The sequence below is a fragment of the Salminus brasiliensis genome, chromosome 4 (assembly GCF_030463535.1).
Source record: "Salminus brasiliensis chromosome 4, fSalBra1.hap2, whole genome shotgun sequence".
NCBI lineage: Eukaryota > Metazoa > Chordata > Actinopteri > Characiformes > Bryconidae > Salminus > Salminus brasiliensis.
In genome coordinates, this window is record NC_132881.1 from 37,124,002 (window position 1) to 37,144,440 (window position 20,439).

At 40.1% G+C, this 20,439-nt stretch overlaps 1 protein-coding gene across 2 annotated transcripts in view; it reads left to right on the forward strand.

The window, feature by feature from the left end:
* Positions 1–2,081: 2,081 nt before the first annotated feature.
* kndc1 (kinase non-catalytic C-lobe domain containing 1) overlaps positions 2,082–20,439 on the forward strand; it is a 42,949-nt gene continuing 24,591 nt past the window's right edge. For both annotated transcript variants that reach the window (XM_072678276.1, XM_072678277.1), the window contains exons 1-9: positions 2,082–2,435; positions 9,509–9,707; positions 12,088–12,146; positions 14,216–14,362; positions 15,197–15,314; positions 16,081–16,787; positions 16,890–17,004; positions 17,972–18,043; positions 18,706–18,767. In XM_072678276.1, the coding sequence (XP_072534377.1) occupies positions 2,331–2,435; positions 9,509–9,707; positions 12,088–12,146; positions 14,216–14,362; positions 15,197–15,314; positions 16,081–16,787; positions 16,890–17,004; positions 17,972–18,043; positions 18,706–18,767 (1,584 nt within the window). In that variant the 5' untranslated portion in view covers positions 2,082–2,330. The remainder of the gene's footprint in view (positions 2,436–9,508; positions 9,708–12,087; positions 12,147–14,215; positions 14,363–15,196; positions 15,315–16,080; positions 16,788–16,889; positions 17,005–17,971; positions 18,044–18,705; positions 18,768–20,439) is intronic.

The following is a 20,439-nucleotide window of genomic DNA, read 5'->3' on the forward strand; positions in this document are numbered from 1 at the left end:
ATTCAGCAAAATGTGTCCTCTGCATTTTACCCATCTGGTAATGAACACACACACACACACTTAGTGAACTAGGGGCAGTGAGCACACACACACACCCAGGGCAGGGGGCAGCCAAATCTAGCGCCCGGGGAGTAGAGAGGGTGAAAGGCCTTGCTCAAGGGCCCAACAGTGGCAGCTTGCCGAGCCCAGGTCTCGAACCCACATCCCTGTCATCAATAGCCCAGAGCTCTAACCGCTGAGCCACCACTGCCACACTGTTACAATGGATAAGTCCAGTTCGAAAATTGTGAACATGCGCACAGTCGTAAAATAATTTGGTCAGATTCAGTCTAATTGGATCTGCTTAATAGGAAACCTGTGTGTGTTTGATTTAAACCACTGTAATAATGCACATTTTTTATATCCTGCTCATATTGCAGTTGATACAAAGTGCAAATCTATAATGTAATATGTAACTGTTCTGATGGCTTGCTATAATTGTAATGGTACATTTCAACATTTGTCATCAGTAGATAGCTAGGCAGTTCATTTCCAGTGTCACTGGTGTGACTGGAAAGGGACTGTCAGATGCTATAGTGTGTGACTGTCACTGACACAGACTATCAACATTTTAATTTCATCTGGATTTGGGATTTAGACACCATGTCAAGCAATGACAGGGATTTTACTCCGTTACAAATATTAATAATATCAACACTGGTTGTTTTCTGGAGAGGACACTGGAGAGGAGTAGCCCATTTAAATGTGGGATGCATCCGACACCCCTACTGACATAGTGTTTTGGATGTTGCTATTATCTATCTATCTATCTATATATATATATATATATATATATATATATATATATATATATATATATATATATAGATAGATAATAGCATTCTCTACACATTACTAATGGTAGAGCATGTTTAATATCTTGTCTAACACTGGATGGACATTCAGCTACGACTTGCACAACAACTATTATTCTAATTGCCTTATTGTAGCTGCAATGAGCTCATACTGTATTACACCATGCGTGGTTAGTGTGTAATGTGACACTGTGATAATAGCTTGGCAGAAGGTTATGGAAGCCCAGTTCTTTGCTAATTGCAGCCTACCTACAGTCCTACTGTTTGCCACAGGCAGCATGTAAACACAATGGTTGGGCAGGCAGGTCACAGCATGGTCCTCCTAACGCACAGCTTAGATGAAATGACGTCTGTGTGGTCGCATGCGTAAAACCATTGACCCCTTTTGGAGACCAGTCACTCCAAAACTCTGTTCTCCTCGCTGAACTGTTGGGGGTTTGTTCAGCAACGCTGCTCCTTCAAAGGTCGTGAACATGTCTACCACGCTAGTGATGGGACGGTCGATTCAGTTTAGCGAACCGATTCAGCGAATCAAATGTCAGTTTGATTCACAAGTCAAATAAACTTATTTCCAGCTCCTTAATATAACTACACTACAAGCATTAGCCGAATTGTCTTTATTATAATCTCCTACATATACAGTGACTACTCCAATCAGCTTCATCTCCTCTATAATTAAATTTAGTTCAACAAGTGAGTCTGATGTTGCATAAGTTGACAAGTGGACACGGGACCATACACAGAGGTTTGTGGTAGTAGTAGTAGACTCTTGTTGAAGTCTACTAAAAAAAAACATGTTTATTTAGTTAAACAATTTATCACATGTACTTATATTCTGTAATTTGTTATTTAGTCATATCTTTTCTATGTAAAGTAGCCAGGTGTTATTTTACTGTTCTTTCATTTTAAGCTATTAAACATATGTAGTTTACTCTTAATTTTATTTAAACATAGTGTTTTTTTTTCTTTTATGATTTACTTATTTGTTTATTTATCTTTCTTTTTTTATTCATTCACAGAAAAAAAAAAAAATCCTGGAACAACATTGCTTAACATTGGACGTAAACATTGCCTGGGTGCGTTGAGGACTCGATGAATCGGTTCGACTGATTCACCTAAGAGAACCGAAAGCGATGCGTGCACGAGTCGGACTCTGCGTGCACGCGCGCTGGCCGTTGCTATGGCAGCGTAGTTAGCTAGCAAACTGCCCCGTTGCGGTCGGTTCTGCGCAGCGAAGGAGCGAAACGTCTCGGCGGTTCTTCTCCGTTTCCTCGTTTCTCCTCGCTGCCGGTGGAGCCGCGAGGTCCTGCCCACTTTCTTTAGGTATTGGCATGCGGCTTGGTAGCCTCGGTAGCTGCTGGGGGAAAAAAACCGGGGGGGACAGTCACCGCACTGTTGATGAGCTCAAACTAGCACACTGCACTAGCAGGAGGCTGCTTCTGTAGGGTCTGTGTTTGCGGTCCAGAATTGAGGACGATGGGCAGCTTCGGCACGGATGCAGTCACGCTGGCTGGTGAGGAGGATGAAGAAGGGGAAGAGTGTTGCGAAGTTGAACGTTTACCGCCACTGCTCGAGGACGAGGTGAGAGATCGTGTCCTTCGTATGAACCATGAAATACTACTGAGTTAGCTAGCACTGCTCTGCCCAGTCAGACTAATGGCTAAATCTGAAAAGCAGCCCCTCACTGCTTCGGCTGCCCTGAAGTTTGGCTTAAAAAGCGAGTGTAACGAGCTGTCGTTTCCCAGTAGCCACTGACACGATGGCATGATGTCGTGCTGTTTGGCGGATTCAGCTTCACTGCCTCATAGTCTGGCTTTCTGACGCACTGGAAGGACACAGACCAGTGACAGACGTGTCAACAACATCAGCCTGGAAAATGAACCTACATGACGCTGTTTTTTGGGGGGAACCGCAGTACCCTCTCCCTCTCTCCACCTCTGCCTTGTTCTCTCTCTCTCTCTCTCTCTCTCTCTCTCTCTCTCTCTCTCTGTGTGTGTGTGTGTATGTGTAAGGCAGTATCTTATAGACTAATGCTGAAGCTTTTCCCTTCTGACATTATTGTTGCATTTCACTGACTGTGACTCATACATTAACACACAGCTCTTTAATGAGATCCTATAGGAAACGAGTTGGCTCTGATTATCTAGAGCCGTCCAGTACTAGGTCAGGGTCCTGGGTAATAGCCTGGGAAGCGCCCCTGGTCTGGTACTAGCACATAAATCACGTCAGGGGCTGAGCATATGTCGTCCTTCTGAAATCAGGGTTGTGCTTTCCAGTGGTAATGGACTCTGCATCCTGTTTTTATTATTATTATTTATTTATCTGGTCTGACTTTATTGAGATAGTACATTTATATCCCTTGAGATCATCTGCTGCTCTAAATGTGAACAGACTGTGTGTTGGAAGGTTTTATTTTTAATAGTGTTAGGGTTAGGATAAGGGCCAGAACTGAGCGTAGGACCATGGTGAAGTCCTAAATAAAGTCTTACCATTTATTCACAGTTTAGCAGGTATGTGACAATATCTCCACTTTCTTTATAATGCAATAATCTCCAATTCCTACTCGCCTTACTACACAATGTCAGCGGCAGCGGCTAGCATGTGCTTCTTCCCATACCTGCATTTTTAAATTGCCGTTAACGCAGCGTTATTGGACAGCTGAACACGCTTGGAGGAGACCACTAACTTCCAATTCTGTTACATTAGCCAACCGACTCCCACACTAAGAGAAAAGAGGGCCATTCTGCCCCAGTGACATTCTGGCACTCCCACCCATGGATGGCTGTGGCATTGCTTGCAATTGAACCTGCAATCTCATTAGGTGAGGACCAATGCTCAGGGCCAATCAGGAGCCAAAGTACATATACAGTGGCAAGCAAAAGTTTTGGCACCCCATGTCAAACTTTATGTTACTGCTGAACAAGTATAAGATGACTTGATTTATAAAAGGCATAAAGTCAACCTCCAGCTTGCACCTCTTGAGGTAGTGCATTGTGGATTTTGAGGTTTGTTTAGGACCATTATCCTGCTGTGGAAGCCATCCTCTTTCAATCTCTGTGATGTTTGCTTCCAGAATTTGATGGTATTTTATTAAATCAATTATTTGCTCTATCAGTGAAATGTCTTCTGTGCCACTGGCTGCAACACAAACCCAAAGCATACTTGACCCAGCCCTATGCTTAACTGTTAGAAAGGTGTCCTTTTCATGACATCCTGCACTTTTTTCTCCAAACATTTCTACTTCTCTCTTTGTGAAAAGTTATATTTTCACTTCATATGATTTTTCTTTTGATGACTCTTCCACTCTTCTTCATATTTGTTCAGGTGTGACTGCACAGTAAAACAGTGCACCGCCGTTCCAGAGTCTCCTAAATCTTCCTGAAGGTCCTGTGCAGTCAAACAATGGTTTTGGCTTGCTTTTCTAGCAGTCCAATGAGGATTTTTTATTTTTGGTCTTCTAGACCTCAGCTTGACCTCCACTGTTAAGTGCCATTTCGTAATTACATTACGAGCTGAGGAAACGGCTACTTGAAAAAGCTTTCCTTTTTTTCTAGCCTTCTTCTTCTTTGTGGGTATCGATTATAGGCAGCTTTTTAGAGGAGGGTTTAAGGAGTCAGAGTACTTACAAAGCTTTAATATTTGGTTGAAACTTTTGCAGGGGTTTTCAAATTGAAATATTACACTCTTGTTTAAAATGTTGAAGTGGATGTTTCATCTTTAACTTTATGCCTTTTGGATATCAATTGACCAGGGGTGACCAAACCTTTGCCTGCTACTATATTTTTTTAGGTTTATTGTGATTTTTTTTTAAATGCATGTTTGTACTACTCAGCACTAATTACACACCAAAACAGGACTCTGATTCCCAAAAGCATCTCAAGGATAAGGATTATTTTAACTGGTAGAGAGAGAGTGTTCAGTGTGAGTCTCGGTCAACCCTTTGAGCAAGGATGGCTTGGGCAAACCCAGATTAGTTTAGCTCAGAGGAATAAAAACTCTCAAACTCTCAATGTTTGCTGTGCCAGTCCAATATTAAAATAGGTCTCAGAGTTCAATACCTCTAGACCTCATCAGCAACTCCATATATAAACTCCAGTCATCTGAGCTTGAATGCCAGCAGAGTGTATTCAGTATTCCTCTGCACCCATTCAGTAGGCTATATTCAATTCAGTATACCCAGGCATCAAACAATACATTCAACAGACTCAAGGAAATGTAATAGGGGACACATGCACAACCAGCCATTGCATACTCTTTTCAAACTGCTGCCGATACAACAACATCGGGCAAGCAGAGGAAAGCATCGTGGCTCTGATACATTGGCCAGTGGACACCTGTGCCGTTTAGCCCAATCACATCAGTAAAATAATGTGGGGAGGGAGAGCAAGCCGTCTACCCACCTGGAGAGAGCAAGGCCAGTAGTGCGCTCTCTGGCTGTTAATGGCAGGAGCCATGGACCAGTGATCCTTGGGTTATAGTGTTATGGTCGTAGTCCACTAGACCGCTCTTTGGTCCTATTTCTTTGGGAAGCTTATGATTAACCCCATTGTCTGGCAGCTGTATTTTATTCTGTCTGGGTCTCGTTGGGATTTGTATATATGCTTCAGAATAATGCCATATTTTTCAGCCACCAATATAATAGAAAATAATATAGGTGCAAATACAGTGACTAATACTAATACACCCTATGTCCAAATGTTTGTGGACAACCATTCTACTCCTTCTGCATTTAGCTACTTTACCTTGCATGTGTGTGTGCCAGTCTAGTCCCTGTAGACAGGTATTGCCAATTGAATAGGACTCTGTGGAACAGATAAACATGAACAGATTGTCACCATGCCTAATGCCAGGCATGGGCTAGAGAGGGGTAAAAAGCAAAGAGCATTGATCTGTGGAGCAGTGGAGCTGTGTTTTCTGGAATGATGGTGCTTCGTCCAACATCTTGAGGTTACTAAAGTTCTTATTTCTGAATGCAATCAAATTCCCAATGCAATGCTCCAAAATCCAGTAGAAAGCCTCCAATAGACAGTAATACCATTGATTTCGGAAGAAACAATAAATGAGCAGGTGTCCCAATACTTTTGTCTATATAGTGTAACACAGAAAAGCACTTTGGATGGAATGAAGGTCACTTTTGTGATACATAAACTGAGTGAATCTTATCTGAGTGAATCTATATATCTACCCATTACTGTAAAATGATGAGAATATCACTAGAAGCATGTTCTGCTCACGTTAGTGTTTGCTCATGATTATTTTAGCACTGATTAAACTGCACAAACTGTGATAAAAATCAAAGATTCAAGCCCAACATTAGGGTTGATCACCCATGCTTTGAAAACATTTCTTTATCTAGAGCAGAAAGGAAAACTACACTTGTTAGTTTACATTAGCTTGCGGCTAACATATCAGCCTCATCGTAGGAGATTGCACTTTTATGATGGTGGACACTGTAATAAACCTGAAAGATTACCCTGAGGCAATCTTTACTTTTGCTGTGTCGAAAAGAGACATTACACTACTCCAACATAGAATCACACCAAATTCTGAATTTTGTGAATCGTTATATCCTGACTCCCTGACTGTCTAACTACCATGTGATCATGCAGGCACTTAACTAGCTTGAAGATTGCAATCTGGCCATCTGCAGACCACAGATGCATCTTTACAGTGCTGAGTGTCCTTTCAAGGAGGTTTGCTCTGTTGAATGATGGATTTGGCTCCAAACATCTGGTCCTAAATCAATGTACAAAAAGACAACTTTTACCCAAAGCCAGAAGGAGAGAGGACCTTATCTAGGCCGGAATGTTTAATTTACAGAGGGGAGCGAGAGAGAGTGAGAGAGGCACTGTTTCTCTGCCCCGTTCTCAGGGGAGTTTGCCTATTTATGGGCCGTACTCGCAGTGCTGCGTCAAGTGGCACTTTCCTGCTCTGTAAGTGTGTCTTATTCTTTCGCTTCTTGGGGTCTAGCTCCTTCACTCTGAATGTGTGTGAATGGATGTTGTACTGCTGGAGGATACACTACTGTATGTTTTGTGATCCATTTTTATATATTTTTTTTTTCACTGTTGCCAGTTTCTTCAGTGGTAAAAAATGTAGTGATCACATGTGTATTGTGTGTGTGGACATGAATATAGTCTCACAGAGACCGTTCAGACTGAGGGTTTGCAATGGGCAGTAGTTTCCAGTTGATTGCACAATGGCCATCTGTTAAAAAATCAAATGCTCTTTCACAGTGCATGACATCATCACATACAGTAGCTGGTCTTGTATCTCAGAGGAAGCCAGAATGTTGGAACAAAAGTTTTTGCTCAGTTAAAAGTATGTGTGAAGTGAGTAGCAGTGGTAGCTTAGTTCCAGTGCCGAGCGTTTGAAGTGTTGCTTACTTTATTTCTGTTTTGACTTTATTTAGAGACAGAACTTGTCCGTCCAACATTCTGCACTTCCGATGTTCTGTAATATAGCATAGAGTCTCAGGGGAAAGATTTTATATAAGCTCTAGAAGTAGGTCAGATTTGAAGAAGGATGATATGTTAATACTGACATGCTTTCTTCTCATCTATAAATAACTCTATAATAACTAATATAAGTTGTGCTTTATACAGCTGTGGTCAGAAATTTACACACACTCACTGTGAACATGAACTTCATGACAATATTGGGCTTTCAGTGTTACTTTTCCTTTTCTGGGACAGAATGAGTGCACAGCATACATCTTTAATAAAAAATAAAAAGCAAAAAAGAGCACAGGTTTACATGATATCAGCACAACATCGAAATTATACATGGTTGGGTTGAAAAAGGGTTTTGTTTTGTTTAATTGAGTATCTGTATTTCCAATTCACCAATCAGCAATGACTTTAACACCACCTGCCTAATGTTGAGTAGGTCCCCCTTGTGCTGCCACGACAGATCTGACCATTGGAGGCATGTATTTCACAGCACCTCTGCATCTCTTGTGGTACCTGACATCAGTATATTAGCATTAGATCCTTTAGCATCAGATCAAGTTGAGAGGTGGGTCCACCAGGGATCAGTTCAATGAACCTTGGGAACCCTTGACCCTGTTGCTGGACCACCCAGTCATCGGTTGTCCTTTCTTGGACCACTTTTATGTTGGTACTGATGGTACTGATCACTGCATACCAGGAACACCCCACGAGACCTGCCTGATGTTTTGGTGACCCAGTCATGTTGCCATCACAGTTTGGTCCTTGTGAAGGTGGCTCAGGTCCTTATGTTTGCCCATTTTTCTACTTTTAAAAAACGTCATCTTCATGAACTGACTGTTCACTTGCTGCCTAATATTTCCCATCTCTCAACAGATGGCACTGTAAATTAAGATAATCAGTGTTTTTCATTTCACTTACTAATGTAAGTTTCTCCTGCTCTCAGAACATCTTTCCAGTCTCTAATGAAGAGAGGTCAAAGAAAACATCCCCTCATCTGGGAATGAAAAACGTTTGAGCTCAAATAAACATGGCTGCTTACACCATCAGCTGTAGTAATGTACTACTGCTTTTTATTTTTGAAGAGATTGTAAAAGTAATAGGCTTCACTGGTGTGGACAGTATGTCTATTGATGACCTTTTGTTCCTTGGAAAAAGCAAACACAATGACAGCTTTCATGGAGACATCCCATGTTTTCCCACATCATAGAGCAAATTCATGGAGATAAAATGACGTAATTTCAAGTTCCATCTTCCCACAAGTTGAATGTAGCATCATTCTCAAGCCTGAGCTGGATGTGTTGGAGCAGAAACAATACAGCATGCAGAGAAGTGGTATGCCACCATCTTAAAGGAATGACATGAGAAGCAGTGTTCTGCTTATTTTCCTCATAGAACATCCTGCAAGATCTCATTTAAGTTTCTATCCACTTTTTTATGAATTTCCTTGCAAAAAATATTTTGTTAAAACAATTCAGTTTGGGTCATTTCCACAACCCAACAAACTAACCCAGAATTCCTGGGTTAGTTTGGCTGGCTTTGTTCTAATGGGCTACCTTCAGTGCTGTTAATTACAACTGACTTCTTCAGGCGCTGTTAATTAATTCTGATAATCAACCCACTGGCCGATTTATTACTATATCATGGTCAGGATCCCAGCGGCTGGGCCACACAGAAACTACCCAGCAGTGTTTAGCGTGCACCTTTTCTTACTGCGTAGATGTTTGGTTACAGACTGTCGCCCATCTGTTGTCGCGCTCTATTTGCCAGCCACCCTCAACCACATTCGTCACTGGTAAGTTTTAGACCACAGGGTCAAAAATTGATCAGATATTATTTGGACCATTCTCAACACAGCAGTGACACTGGCACACTGGTAGTGTGTGTGGCACTGGAATGAGTGTATCAAGCACAGCGATGTTGCCAGGACTTTTAAACACATCAGGGCTGCAGAGACTCTCTAAGCAAAAAAGAAGCAATAATGTCAGTAAGGGTTTTCCAACAATCCGAAGAACCGTAGAACAGTGTAAGTTGAGAGATCAGATTTGTGGTCAGCAGTTTTTCATATATTCATAAACATTTGTGTATTTCTAAAGATTGATATTTAAATGAATGTCCAACTATTTTTTGAGTTTAAAAGTAAAACTATGATGTGATGTGTCATTGTGTATAGCAATATAACTGCAGTATAATTTCACTTATCAGGAGAACGTGTCTCTGGCGGATGTCTTGTGTCTGAGGGACAGCTGTCTGTCTGAACAGGAGGTGTGGGCGGTGTGTGTGGAGTGTGTCCGCTCCCTGCAGAGCATTGCGATGTCTCCACTCTTTCACACACTCTGCATTACACCAGACACTCTAGCCTTTAACGCACATGGCAATGTGTGCTTCATGGAACAGCTCAGCGGTGAGTATGCCTGGATTCATTTCTCAGAAACCTCAGGTTAACTCAGGCAGTTAGCTGTTTTAGTTATAGCAGGTTGTGAGCCACCCCTAAAGCACATGCATCTCTGGACACGCTGAGACATACAACACTGTCACCTGTGTTTTTTATTTACTGGCTGGTTTTTCTGTGGTGTTTCTTAGACAAATAAGTCATGCCAAAACAAAACCGTGCTAAACCCTGAATGTTTAATTAAACACAGCTGTCGTTATTCAGAAAAAAAATTGAAAGGGAAAAAGGGAATAGGAAAAAAAAAAAAAAAAAGCTTGGTTCCTGATTTCTCCTGGACGCCCCCAACCAGTATCCAGCCAGTAGTTTTAATTTATGATGCTATTTATTGATTATTGTTACAATATTATGCTACTATATTATCATTTTATCAGTGAAATAAATCATCTTAAAGTGACAATAATGTTGTTTTTTGCAATTATTTCTGGGACAATATATTGTCCAAAAGAATACTTATTGTGACAGGCCTCATTATGCATATATAAATCACTGAATTTTGCAGAAGCATCTAATAATTATTTTATCTTGGTAGCAAACACACAAACTTTATTACTAAATAAAATGGTGACAGATTAAACTTGTTGCGAGAATTGATTGATTTATTAATTATTATTAATTAATTAAATCGCTTTATTTGTTAAACTCAGTATTTAAGTAGTAATTTAGAACCTGGGGCAAACTTCCTAACTAAAGGATTAATTAGAGCACAGCTTTGATAGTTTGCATGCAGTTCAGGAAAATCCATGCTGTGACTAGACAGGCCTCTAGTGAGTTGACATGGAATGAACACTGTGATTATCGTTTTCTTTTGTTTCCTTACAATTCTGGAAGTTAAGGGTTTGCTTTCTGAATGTCTTTCCTCAGGAAGTACTCTTGATAAAGCCTAGGTCATGTTCATAAAAGGCTTTAATATGCATGTACATGAGGCACACACATGAGCTTCAGTTTTAAAAAGCACACCTTGAGCAGCTATCTATAAATAATTATGTTATTATTTGCAGCTCAGTTCCAGTTGGCAGTAAGTGTGTATGTGCTGGCATGTGTAAGAGCTCAAGCAAAATCATTTGTCTTTGATTAATTTGTCTTAGTGCCCAACCCTTCTTCTAGGGATCCACTGGTCTGAATTTAATTTCATCCTTAACCGAATGCTGCCTTCATGTCATGTCAGAAGTTAAAGTTCAGAGATCCGTTAAAAAACACCAGTTTTCCTTTACAATGTGTCACAATTTCATGATGAATGTTCAGAATGTTTTTTTTCCTTCTCCTGTGAAGGATTTTATGTGAAAGTGCTGAAATATTTTGTACATTGCAAATAGCAAACTGTCATAAATGACTATGGTGGTACATTTTATTACGTAATGGAAAAAGCCTTCTTTACCTTAGCAGATCAAGGACACTCTCCAAGATGTACATTAAAGATTACTATAGCAAGAAATATATGGCCTGACCTTAAGAATAGAAAGGTCAGATTACATTTGGCTGAAAAGGGGCTTAAGACCTATAGAATTCTGGAACAAACCAGTATTAAGAGATGGGACAAAGATTAAGCTGTTCAGGAGCGACGGAACTAGGTAAATGCAAAATATATTAAAAAAACGCTCTTCATTTAAGGCAAGACTAATTCTCTCTCAAAGTGGTCTATATCTAGATGTCAGTCTTGGATCAAGATCTATAAATATTGAATGTGAATTTCATAACTTTGTTAAGGAAAATAAAATTGAATTTGGATGACAGGCAGCTATAATGCAACTGACATTTAAAATCTTATTGACCCAGCGTGTTTGGCCAGTAGGAGAATTGGAGCAGCAACGCTAGGTACATGGCTATGACGTCATCTTAAGCCACATGTTTAATTTTACCCTCTAAACCCATCTCTTTTAATGTTTTGCCACATCTGAGAGGTCTGCATTAGTAGTGTATCTCTCTCTCATGGCTCAGCCCTTTGATGTAACAGTGTTCTGTTGGCTTTTAGAGGGTCCCTGCTGCTTGCCTCTGGATACCCCTTAGACCACAGGATGGCAGCAATATGTGGGAATATGTAATAAAGCATAAGAAGGCAGTGAGAGGAAGCCTGACCTATATAACTCCTCCAAACTCTGCAGAGCAGTCTAAAGGAGGCTCAGTATCTTCACCGTCTGTGGCCTACTTAGAGGAGTCAATGCTGCAGCAATCTCCACAGCAGCCTGTGCTTGTGTCTAGCACTGTGAGCCTGCTCTGCATTAATGATGAAGAAAATGTGATTAACAGCAGAGTCACTGCTGATCTGTTGTTGGTTTGCCTGCTGTTCTGAGGCAGTATTTGATTTTTCTTCCATTGTTCGTTTCTCCTTTCCCAGATGACCCAGAAGGCTCCTTTGTGCCACCAGAGTTCGACAAGACTGGGAGCACGTTTGAGGTGAACTGATACACTGTATATTCTGACGTGGGCACTGAGCTGCTGTAAACTACATTAACTCAGAACTATAAGAAATTGTACCTTTTATGGTTTTCTTATGTGTATGAGCAAAGCAGAGTGCAAATCCTGCATAGAAATGTAGTGTGTTTTCTTGCTGCAAGCCTGTTGTGGTACTAGCTGGATACGAAACACTGTATGAAACCTAATTCAGGACATAAATGAATCAGTGTGGAGTGTAACAGGGTCAGTGTCATGCACACCAATTAACCAGGACAAACTGGGACAAAGACCACACACGCAAGTCATTCTTTTTCTCTTAAGTTGGGTGGAGATATCCTTTCAGGTCAGGGGCCGGTAACCAAAATAAGAGAAAAAAGCTATTTTTGCTTATCAACCAAAAAAATGTAGCATTCTACTGGTGTACTGCAGATTTTTCTTAAGTTTCTATTACGGGACACTATTAAGTTTGCTCTTAATGATTTAGGAGTGGGCAATATGCCAATGTTATCGCATCTTGTTACATTTAATCATGATACACAATATGCTTTAAGCGGCTTGAGGGTATTAACTGTGCTTGACGAACACTGTTTTTAACAGTATAGTTAGTCCTGTTCAGTTGATTGAAGTGCAGCAGATTTTGAGTAATTATTAAACTATTGATCAATAAAACACACTAAAACTGCTGCATTCTCTAGTATCACACTGGAAGAAAACTAGTTAGTTAGTTAGTTATAAAATAAATAAAAAACAAAAGTAAACTATTCTAAACTTCCCTATGCCAGTAAGCAAAAATACATTAGGTGGTGCCCACATCCTAGCCTAGAGAACTAAACAGAACAGAGTCCTACATGGTGCAGAATGTATAGGTGCACCTTTCTTACCTCACAGTTGTGTCTGTGTTTAAATCTCTTGTATGTGATATTCTCTAGCTGCCCAATGAGAGCCCTCGATGGTGGGCTGAAAGAGGGACTGCTATCACATTATCTGTGCTGTGAGTTTTTTTTTTATCACATAAAATAAAAAAAATAATATAGAATAATATCTTTATAAAAAAAACAAATATCACAGCGCAGACAATGTGATATCAGTCCCTCTTTCAGCTAGCTTAGCTCCTACCTTTAGAGGGTTGACTTCTCCCCCAATTACTCCATTGAGGGCTCTCACTGGCACCTGAATTCCACTTGATGAGGGCTAGTAGGCAGGACTACCTGTGGAGGAGGAGCCAAACAAGACATAGTGCTTAGCATACCTGATATGTTTGGAGATTGAGATATAGATTTTTTTATTTAAATTGCCAATACTAAGAGTTTATATACCCAATCGAGTATGTTAGTTGATTTAGATAATAAAACTGGCTGTGATGTAAGCCTGTTCTCTGTCTAATGAGATATCCATTTGAACCAGATACAAAGAGCACAATTTTACATAACAATATGGCTAAAACACAGTGGCCCTATTAACACTCGGTGGTGTTTGTTTATAGCACAGTATTTATGATTCTGGCTATTGTGTATGATGTGGTGAGGGAGCAGGGCCGCGGATAAGGGCTCGTTTGTTAGCCTCGACTGGAGAGTGCATGACTGAATGAACACAGCCTGGCTCCAGGCAGGAAAATGAATGCCGCTCTTTGCTTTCATCTGTATTTGTCTGTGCAGACTGCTTAATGGCTTGAGGAATAGCATGATGACATAACCAAAACAAAATGATGTGTAGGTGTACGGGAAAGATGCAGACCCTGCTAAGATTCACACTTTTAAATTTGGCATGAATATCAGTATCTGACTGTGATTTGATGAACTGACAGGTTGTTCATGACGACTTTACTTGTGGGCCAAAAATCTCTATCTCTGATATAGATATCTCCATCTCTGTAGGTCAGCAGCCTCGGTCGTTACATTATCATCATCATCATCAATATTTGTCTCTTTCTCTGCTTTTTTATTACTAATGGACCTATTGTGCTCTGCGTCTCTTACTGAGCCTTTGTTGTTTCTCTCTCTGTCTCTCTTCCCCCCCCACTCTCTCTCTCTCTCTCTCTCTCTCTCTCTCTCTCACTCTCTCTGTTTCAGGGCCATGTGTTTTCTCTTGGCTCCACCCTCTCAGCTGCTTTGGACTATGTCATTGAGCCTGAACTTGAGGTGGAATTGGGGGTGGAGACACGAAGGTTTCTTGAACAAATGCAAGAGGAGAAACCAGAAAATAGGCCCTGCCCCCAGGTGAGGGACACCTCATTTTATGGTCATTTTCAATGATGCATGATATCATAAATGACTAAACATTAATGTATTACGTTTGCTTTGTTTACTACAATTTGCTGGATGACTACAAATGTTCCAAACATGTGGTTCCTGTGAATTTTATTAAGCACTGCCATAAAGCCCTCCCTCAGTGATCTATCAGCAGAAAATTGAGTGCTGTCATGTATGGCAAGAAGATGAAATAGGAAAGAACGAATCATGGTGGTACATTTTCCCTCTGACATCCTTATGACTGAAAATCTCAGTCTTGACTGTTCTTTGCCTCTGAATTTAGCTATTCATGGGCTTGTTGGTATGACAGCTGCAGTTCACTGAAATAAGCTAGTGTGGATATTTTTGTTAGTGGTGTACTGAAAGACACTTTTGTCAGATGGCCTCAGGGTCAGAGCAAAATCATGCAAAAAAGCATTACTGAGCACCAAAAGACTTAAACTACAGTGGTCTATGTCTGTGTTGTGTGATTCTAACAGAAAGTGAAGGTAAAATGTGAACCACCTTTCCTATCCACATTTTCCTAAAACAAGAACAAAGAATATTTATGCAACCATATAATTAGTGGTCACTGTTTGTTAAACCTGTTGTTAAAATTCTTATGTTTTACCTAATTATTGTTTAACCAGGCACTGTTTTTTCTACTAAACAAATGATTGTTCTTGGCAATCTAGTCAATCAGCTCTTCTGGGCTGTGATAACTATTTATGATGATCTAAAAAGGGTGTTTAAGGTATAACGCATGCATTGTCCATTGATAATGTGGCTGAAAACATGATGTTACATTCTCCTTCCTAACAGGACATTCTTGTTCAGGCGGAAGACAAACTCACAGACACCTCATCCACAGCAGTGTGTCGAAAGCTCTCCGCTATCGGAAGAAGAGTGCTGTCCATAGAATCAGTTGGAAATTTCCAAGGTGTTAATAATAATTCCTATCAATCAGACTTTCAGATCTACTGTCTCGATGTGGGTTTGCTCCCTTTAATGTTAACATAAAAAATGACTTCTCTCTGTTAATACCATGCATTCTGTTAGTGCTGTTGTTGCATTTCTTTGATAGTTAAAGAGCATAATTTATCAAAGCTGAAAGTAGATTTTAGTTTTTTTGTTGTTTCACAAAAGCAAGCAAGCACATTACCATATTTCATACTTAAAGTCACCTTTTATTGGTACTCTGATTAAACTAGTCAATCATGGATGGTTAGTTCTGAATGTGTTTGTGTACTCAAGAAGAAGCTATCACAGTCCATCCAACAATAAAGGAAGCGTCATGCTTCCTTTACTTAGTGATCAAACACAATAGCACACAGAAAGCTACAATTACACATGCTAATGCATTCTCCAGTGCCCAGTGTGGATAGTCATGTACTGTAGCTGTAGTTGCTGTAGCAGCAAGTTTTTAACCCTTGTATTGTCTTAATGGTGAAAAAAAACAGCCACTATGTACAACTGTTCCTTTTTTAGCTTAGCTTAAAATGTAATGACTTTTCTTTGAGTGACCCAAACATTTGAGAAAGTGAAACTTCGCCTTTGTTCATACTGCCACCAGGGTATGTAGATTGTCTTCTGGGTCATTTTTGACCCTTAAGACGAGAGGCATGTATAAAATTTTAAAACTACACAAGGGATAAGAAGTTAACAGAGTAAAATAATAGTTTAATGTTACTCATTTTCATTTACAGACGAATGGGAGAAAACTTATCATCAGTTTATGAAATACAAAGGAACAAGAACAAACTTGGTGGAGTATCATACAGGTGACCGACACATGAGCAGATATTATTCATCAGAGTCTTATGATGAAGAGGAGCATCTGATCAAACAAAGGGGTCGAGTGTGTAACGGCTCGTTCCGGTCTGGGAGTGTGGATGAGTATTCCAGTGGGTCAGTGTTACTCAGAGACGAAAACTCACTCTGTCAATCTCAGAACAGCTCCCCTGTCCGGCAGAAGAACCAGGAGAGGAGATCAGGGAGAGCAAGGAGCGCCCTTAACCGCTCCTGCTCCGTTCCGGACTCCAATAACCCTCCGGTCTTCTTACCCCCGTCTCATACGGACATCAGCATGATGGTGGCCGACCTATCAGAGATCGGAGAAGAGGAGAGCATGGTGATGCACTGGGAGGACCATATGCTAAAGGGAGGGCAAAAGAAAACGGCGCAGGACGCAGATTCAGACATGAAAGCAGACGTTTCTGATCATTCTGATAGAATTAATAACTCTAGCCCTCCTCACATTAGCGTTGACCTTGGCCCAGATGACACAGGTCAAGGCAGAGCTATAGGGTACCTCTCCACCGATGTAGAGGAGGAGACAGAGAGCAGCAACCTGTGTTGCTTGAATCACATGACCAAAAGCATGCTGTGCCTCAATGAAGAATCTCAGGATGAGGTAAGCTGTGGATTACCTTGGTATTTTTTTTAGCAGCTTTTGTGTATTTCATTTAATGTTTTATGTCCACCCGGATGACGGCGTGTTGTGTTTCATTTTTAGTGGATCTCTCTGCGGGAGCTGCTTTCGCATTGTACACGGCCGCTGTCCGTGAATGAACTGTGGGCACTGTGCTACACTTGCCTGTCCACACTGCAGACTTACATTGACTTTCCAGGTCAGTCTGATACATGGATAACAAGTCCAGTGTCTTCTTGAATTGGTAAAGATGAGCATAAGAAGTCATAGAAATTGGCACAATGGATCCCCAAATACAGAAGAAACTTTTTTCTAAATTCTGAAAAACATTTTACCTTCCTTAAGTGCATAAGTAATTTCTGCATTTGTCATGATATCAGTTAAGTCATTTTGATTTCAATCTCTGAGATAATCAGAACTTTGTGTCAGTTTCACTGGATCATCTGATGTCACTACGACATGAGTGGTGCCAACAATTAGTTCCCTTTGAAATTGTTAGACGAGCTACAAATACCCATTACATAATACATAGATATTATTGTTTGTCAGCCTTAGGCCTGCATGCTATTTTGGAAAGAGAAGCAGTGTAACCTTTCATAACTATAGCAAGTATGGTCTTTTTAGGCCAACCTGTTCAAAGGCTGACAAAGAAGGCATTATGTCATTTTCATGGAACAGTGGGTTAACTTGGGGATGAATTTTATTTCATTTAACTTTGAAAAACTCCTACATGCTATATAATAAATAAAAAGGCCGAGAATATTAATAAGGCTGCAGGAAAAATATAAATAATTAATTATCCTTACCAGTGGGGATTCTAATTAATAGTTGTAATTAATTAACATGAGTTAATTAAAAAAGGTTCTATCTTTCAACAACTTGTATTTATCTGCAAACCATATTTAATTGGGGTATGGCCGACGGCTAATCAACTTGAATAATTTTGGAATGGGTGGCAGACCAAGCAAGATGGCAAACAGAACAATGTTCTTGGGGAGTTGGCCAGTGGGGAGTTCTTTCCTGGAGAAACATGTTTCCTGAAAAAAGGATTAAACCTAAACTAGGACTTATTTACAGTGCCTAACAAAGTTAATATAGGACAGGGTAACTGGCCTAAAGAGTTCAAAACATCTAAAAAATGTTTTTTTCTGTTTCTGTTTTGAAAGCTTACTTGTGCCTAGACTCTGTGTATGTGGGCTGTGAGGGAGAGGTGCTGTTTCTGAAGCCTAAGAACTCAGGTATTGCTGTCCACACCACAGAGAATCTGTACTGAAGAGCATGCAGATATACAGTCATACTTTTTTAAATAATACATTTAGTTGATTTTCGGAGGAAAGATAAGTGAACAAAACCTTTACAGGCAAGCAAATTTGTCAAATATGTTTTTTTGCATATTTCTTATTTATTTTCTGAATATGACATTTTTACAGAATGTGAACTTATTAATTGAATTTATTTGAGCTTATATGAGCTTTCCATACCGTATATGAAAACAAAGTAACAGAAGCACAGCAGGGTCACAGACGTCACAAAGTATGGACAAAATATCAGATTGTTCTTTATAAATGTATACAGAAATACCAAATACCATCAATTCTGTGAGTCAGCCTCAAAAACATTATACACAAATAGAATTTATAATATGGCTATTACCTGCAAATTGCATGTGCCAAATTAGCAGAGTTTTGTATTATTAAGTGTAATAACAACAGTGATAATAATAATGGTACTGAAGCTGTTATGTAAATATGCTGCAATATAAATTTACATTTCAGTAGACTTATCAATAATGTCATACCAGTTTTAACTGAGTATGATAGCAGTTGTTTTTGTTCAGCTTTGTTTTCCGAAACTGTGCTCAGTGCTACAGTCCTGCTGTTTGTTTTTTCATTCTCTGTAGGATCCTATGATGCCTTTTATGTAGCTCCTGAATTCCAGGAACATGGTATTGTAACAGAAAAGGTTAGTTCTGTTTCATTCCTACTGACTACCAGAGGTGGAGCGAGGCACAGAATGAGATCTTATACCACCAAAGTCGACACAAGTCAACAACTTTGATTGATAATGTGCAGTTTGGTGGCTCAGTTGTACAATGGGACCCTATTGCTGATTGTTGCACAGTAGCTTCCTTGCAGGCACCAGTATGACTTATTCAGTTCAATCCTGTTGTTAGTGTTCTTGGAGTTGCATCCCCATTAGTATACAACTTGCTGTCTTGAACCACAGGGTTCTGTTGTACTTCTGTTAGATAAAGGTGAACATGGAAGAAACATTTAGTCTTTCTTAAAAGCTTTTTACCAAGAAGTGTGCAATGTTCAGCCTTGCACAATGACCAAAAAAGCCACTTTAAGTAAATAATTTAGGCTTGGGTGTAGAATACATTCGCTTTTAGACACTTCAGAAATATAGTTCTGGAGAGTCCTTCTACTGGTTCTCTATTATGTCCATTTGAAGAGCTGGTGGCCTTTGCTTGTTTATCTCTGCTTTGACTCGTGTTAAAGATACCCTCCCTTTATTTTTCTACTAATAGTGACTATTGCAAAACTGGAACTCTCCTTGGAACTTAGCTTCCAACATACTCTAAACATAACTTCTGACACACTCAGAGAAAAGCGATGAGTCCCCAGCTCCACCGCACCAGCTAACAGACGCCTGTGCTGGCCAACATCACTTACAGATTCTGGAACATAGCTTTTCTTAGAAAGCACACTCTATCCCAGACAATGCATGGATTACAAATGCATGGATAAGTCCCTGATCCCTATTTCTTCTTTTTTTGCCAATTAACCCCCCGTAGCTCCCCTTAGCACTAGCAATGCTCCCAACACCTCAGATCCGCCACCAAATATATCTGACTTGCTCCCTTGTCTTCATGGCCATAAGGTGCCTGTCTACCTGTAGTTCCTGAACAATTGGACTGGTGCCTTCTAGCAGCACAATCATGTCAACCTGGGCTTCACTCTGCTGCGATTCCTGATTGGTGTGCAGCTAATCAGTGTGACCTGGGGCTTTGCTCAGTTCCTGTGGTGCTGCTATTCCCATGGAACTTGCTGCATAAAAGTTTCTACTTAGCCATGCATTGCAATGGAGGTGATCCCTGTGGTGGACAAGCGTGGTCGCTCAGGGCAGTGGTAAAAGGTGCTTCACTGGTGGAATTCTCCTATAATAGTGCAAATGTCTCTTATATAGATACATTATAATATCTTATATTATACATTGATGCATTTTAATTCTGGTTTGCTTTGCATTCACATTGACTTCTAGGCATCTAACCAAAAGATGGTAGCAAAATTATTTAAGTACAGTTTAAAAAATTTGGCGATAATATTAACAACCTTTCTACAGTACTCTAAAATTCATTTAGTCTGTGTTGCGCTAATCTTTCAGAGAGATCGCTCCAAAGTAGCCGTGCATTACTTTTCAGGTAGCAGCATTATCAATTCTTCTAACAAAGTTAAGTACTAGATAGATTGCCTCAGAATTAGTTTTAATATAAGGTGCCAGGTCTGGATACGTTTTGAACAAAAGAGCTTTCTTCTTTGAAGCACTGCCATAGAAGAACCACTGTGGGTCCCATAACCTTTCAGTAGATGGCTCTTTAAGAGCTGTTTTTGTACAGTGTTTGCACAGAATT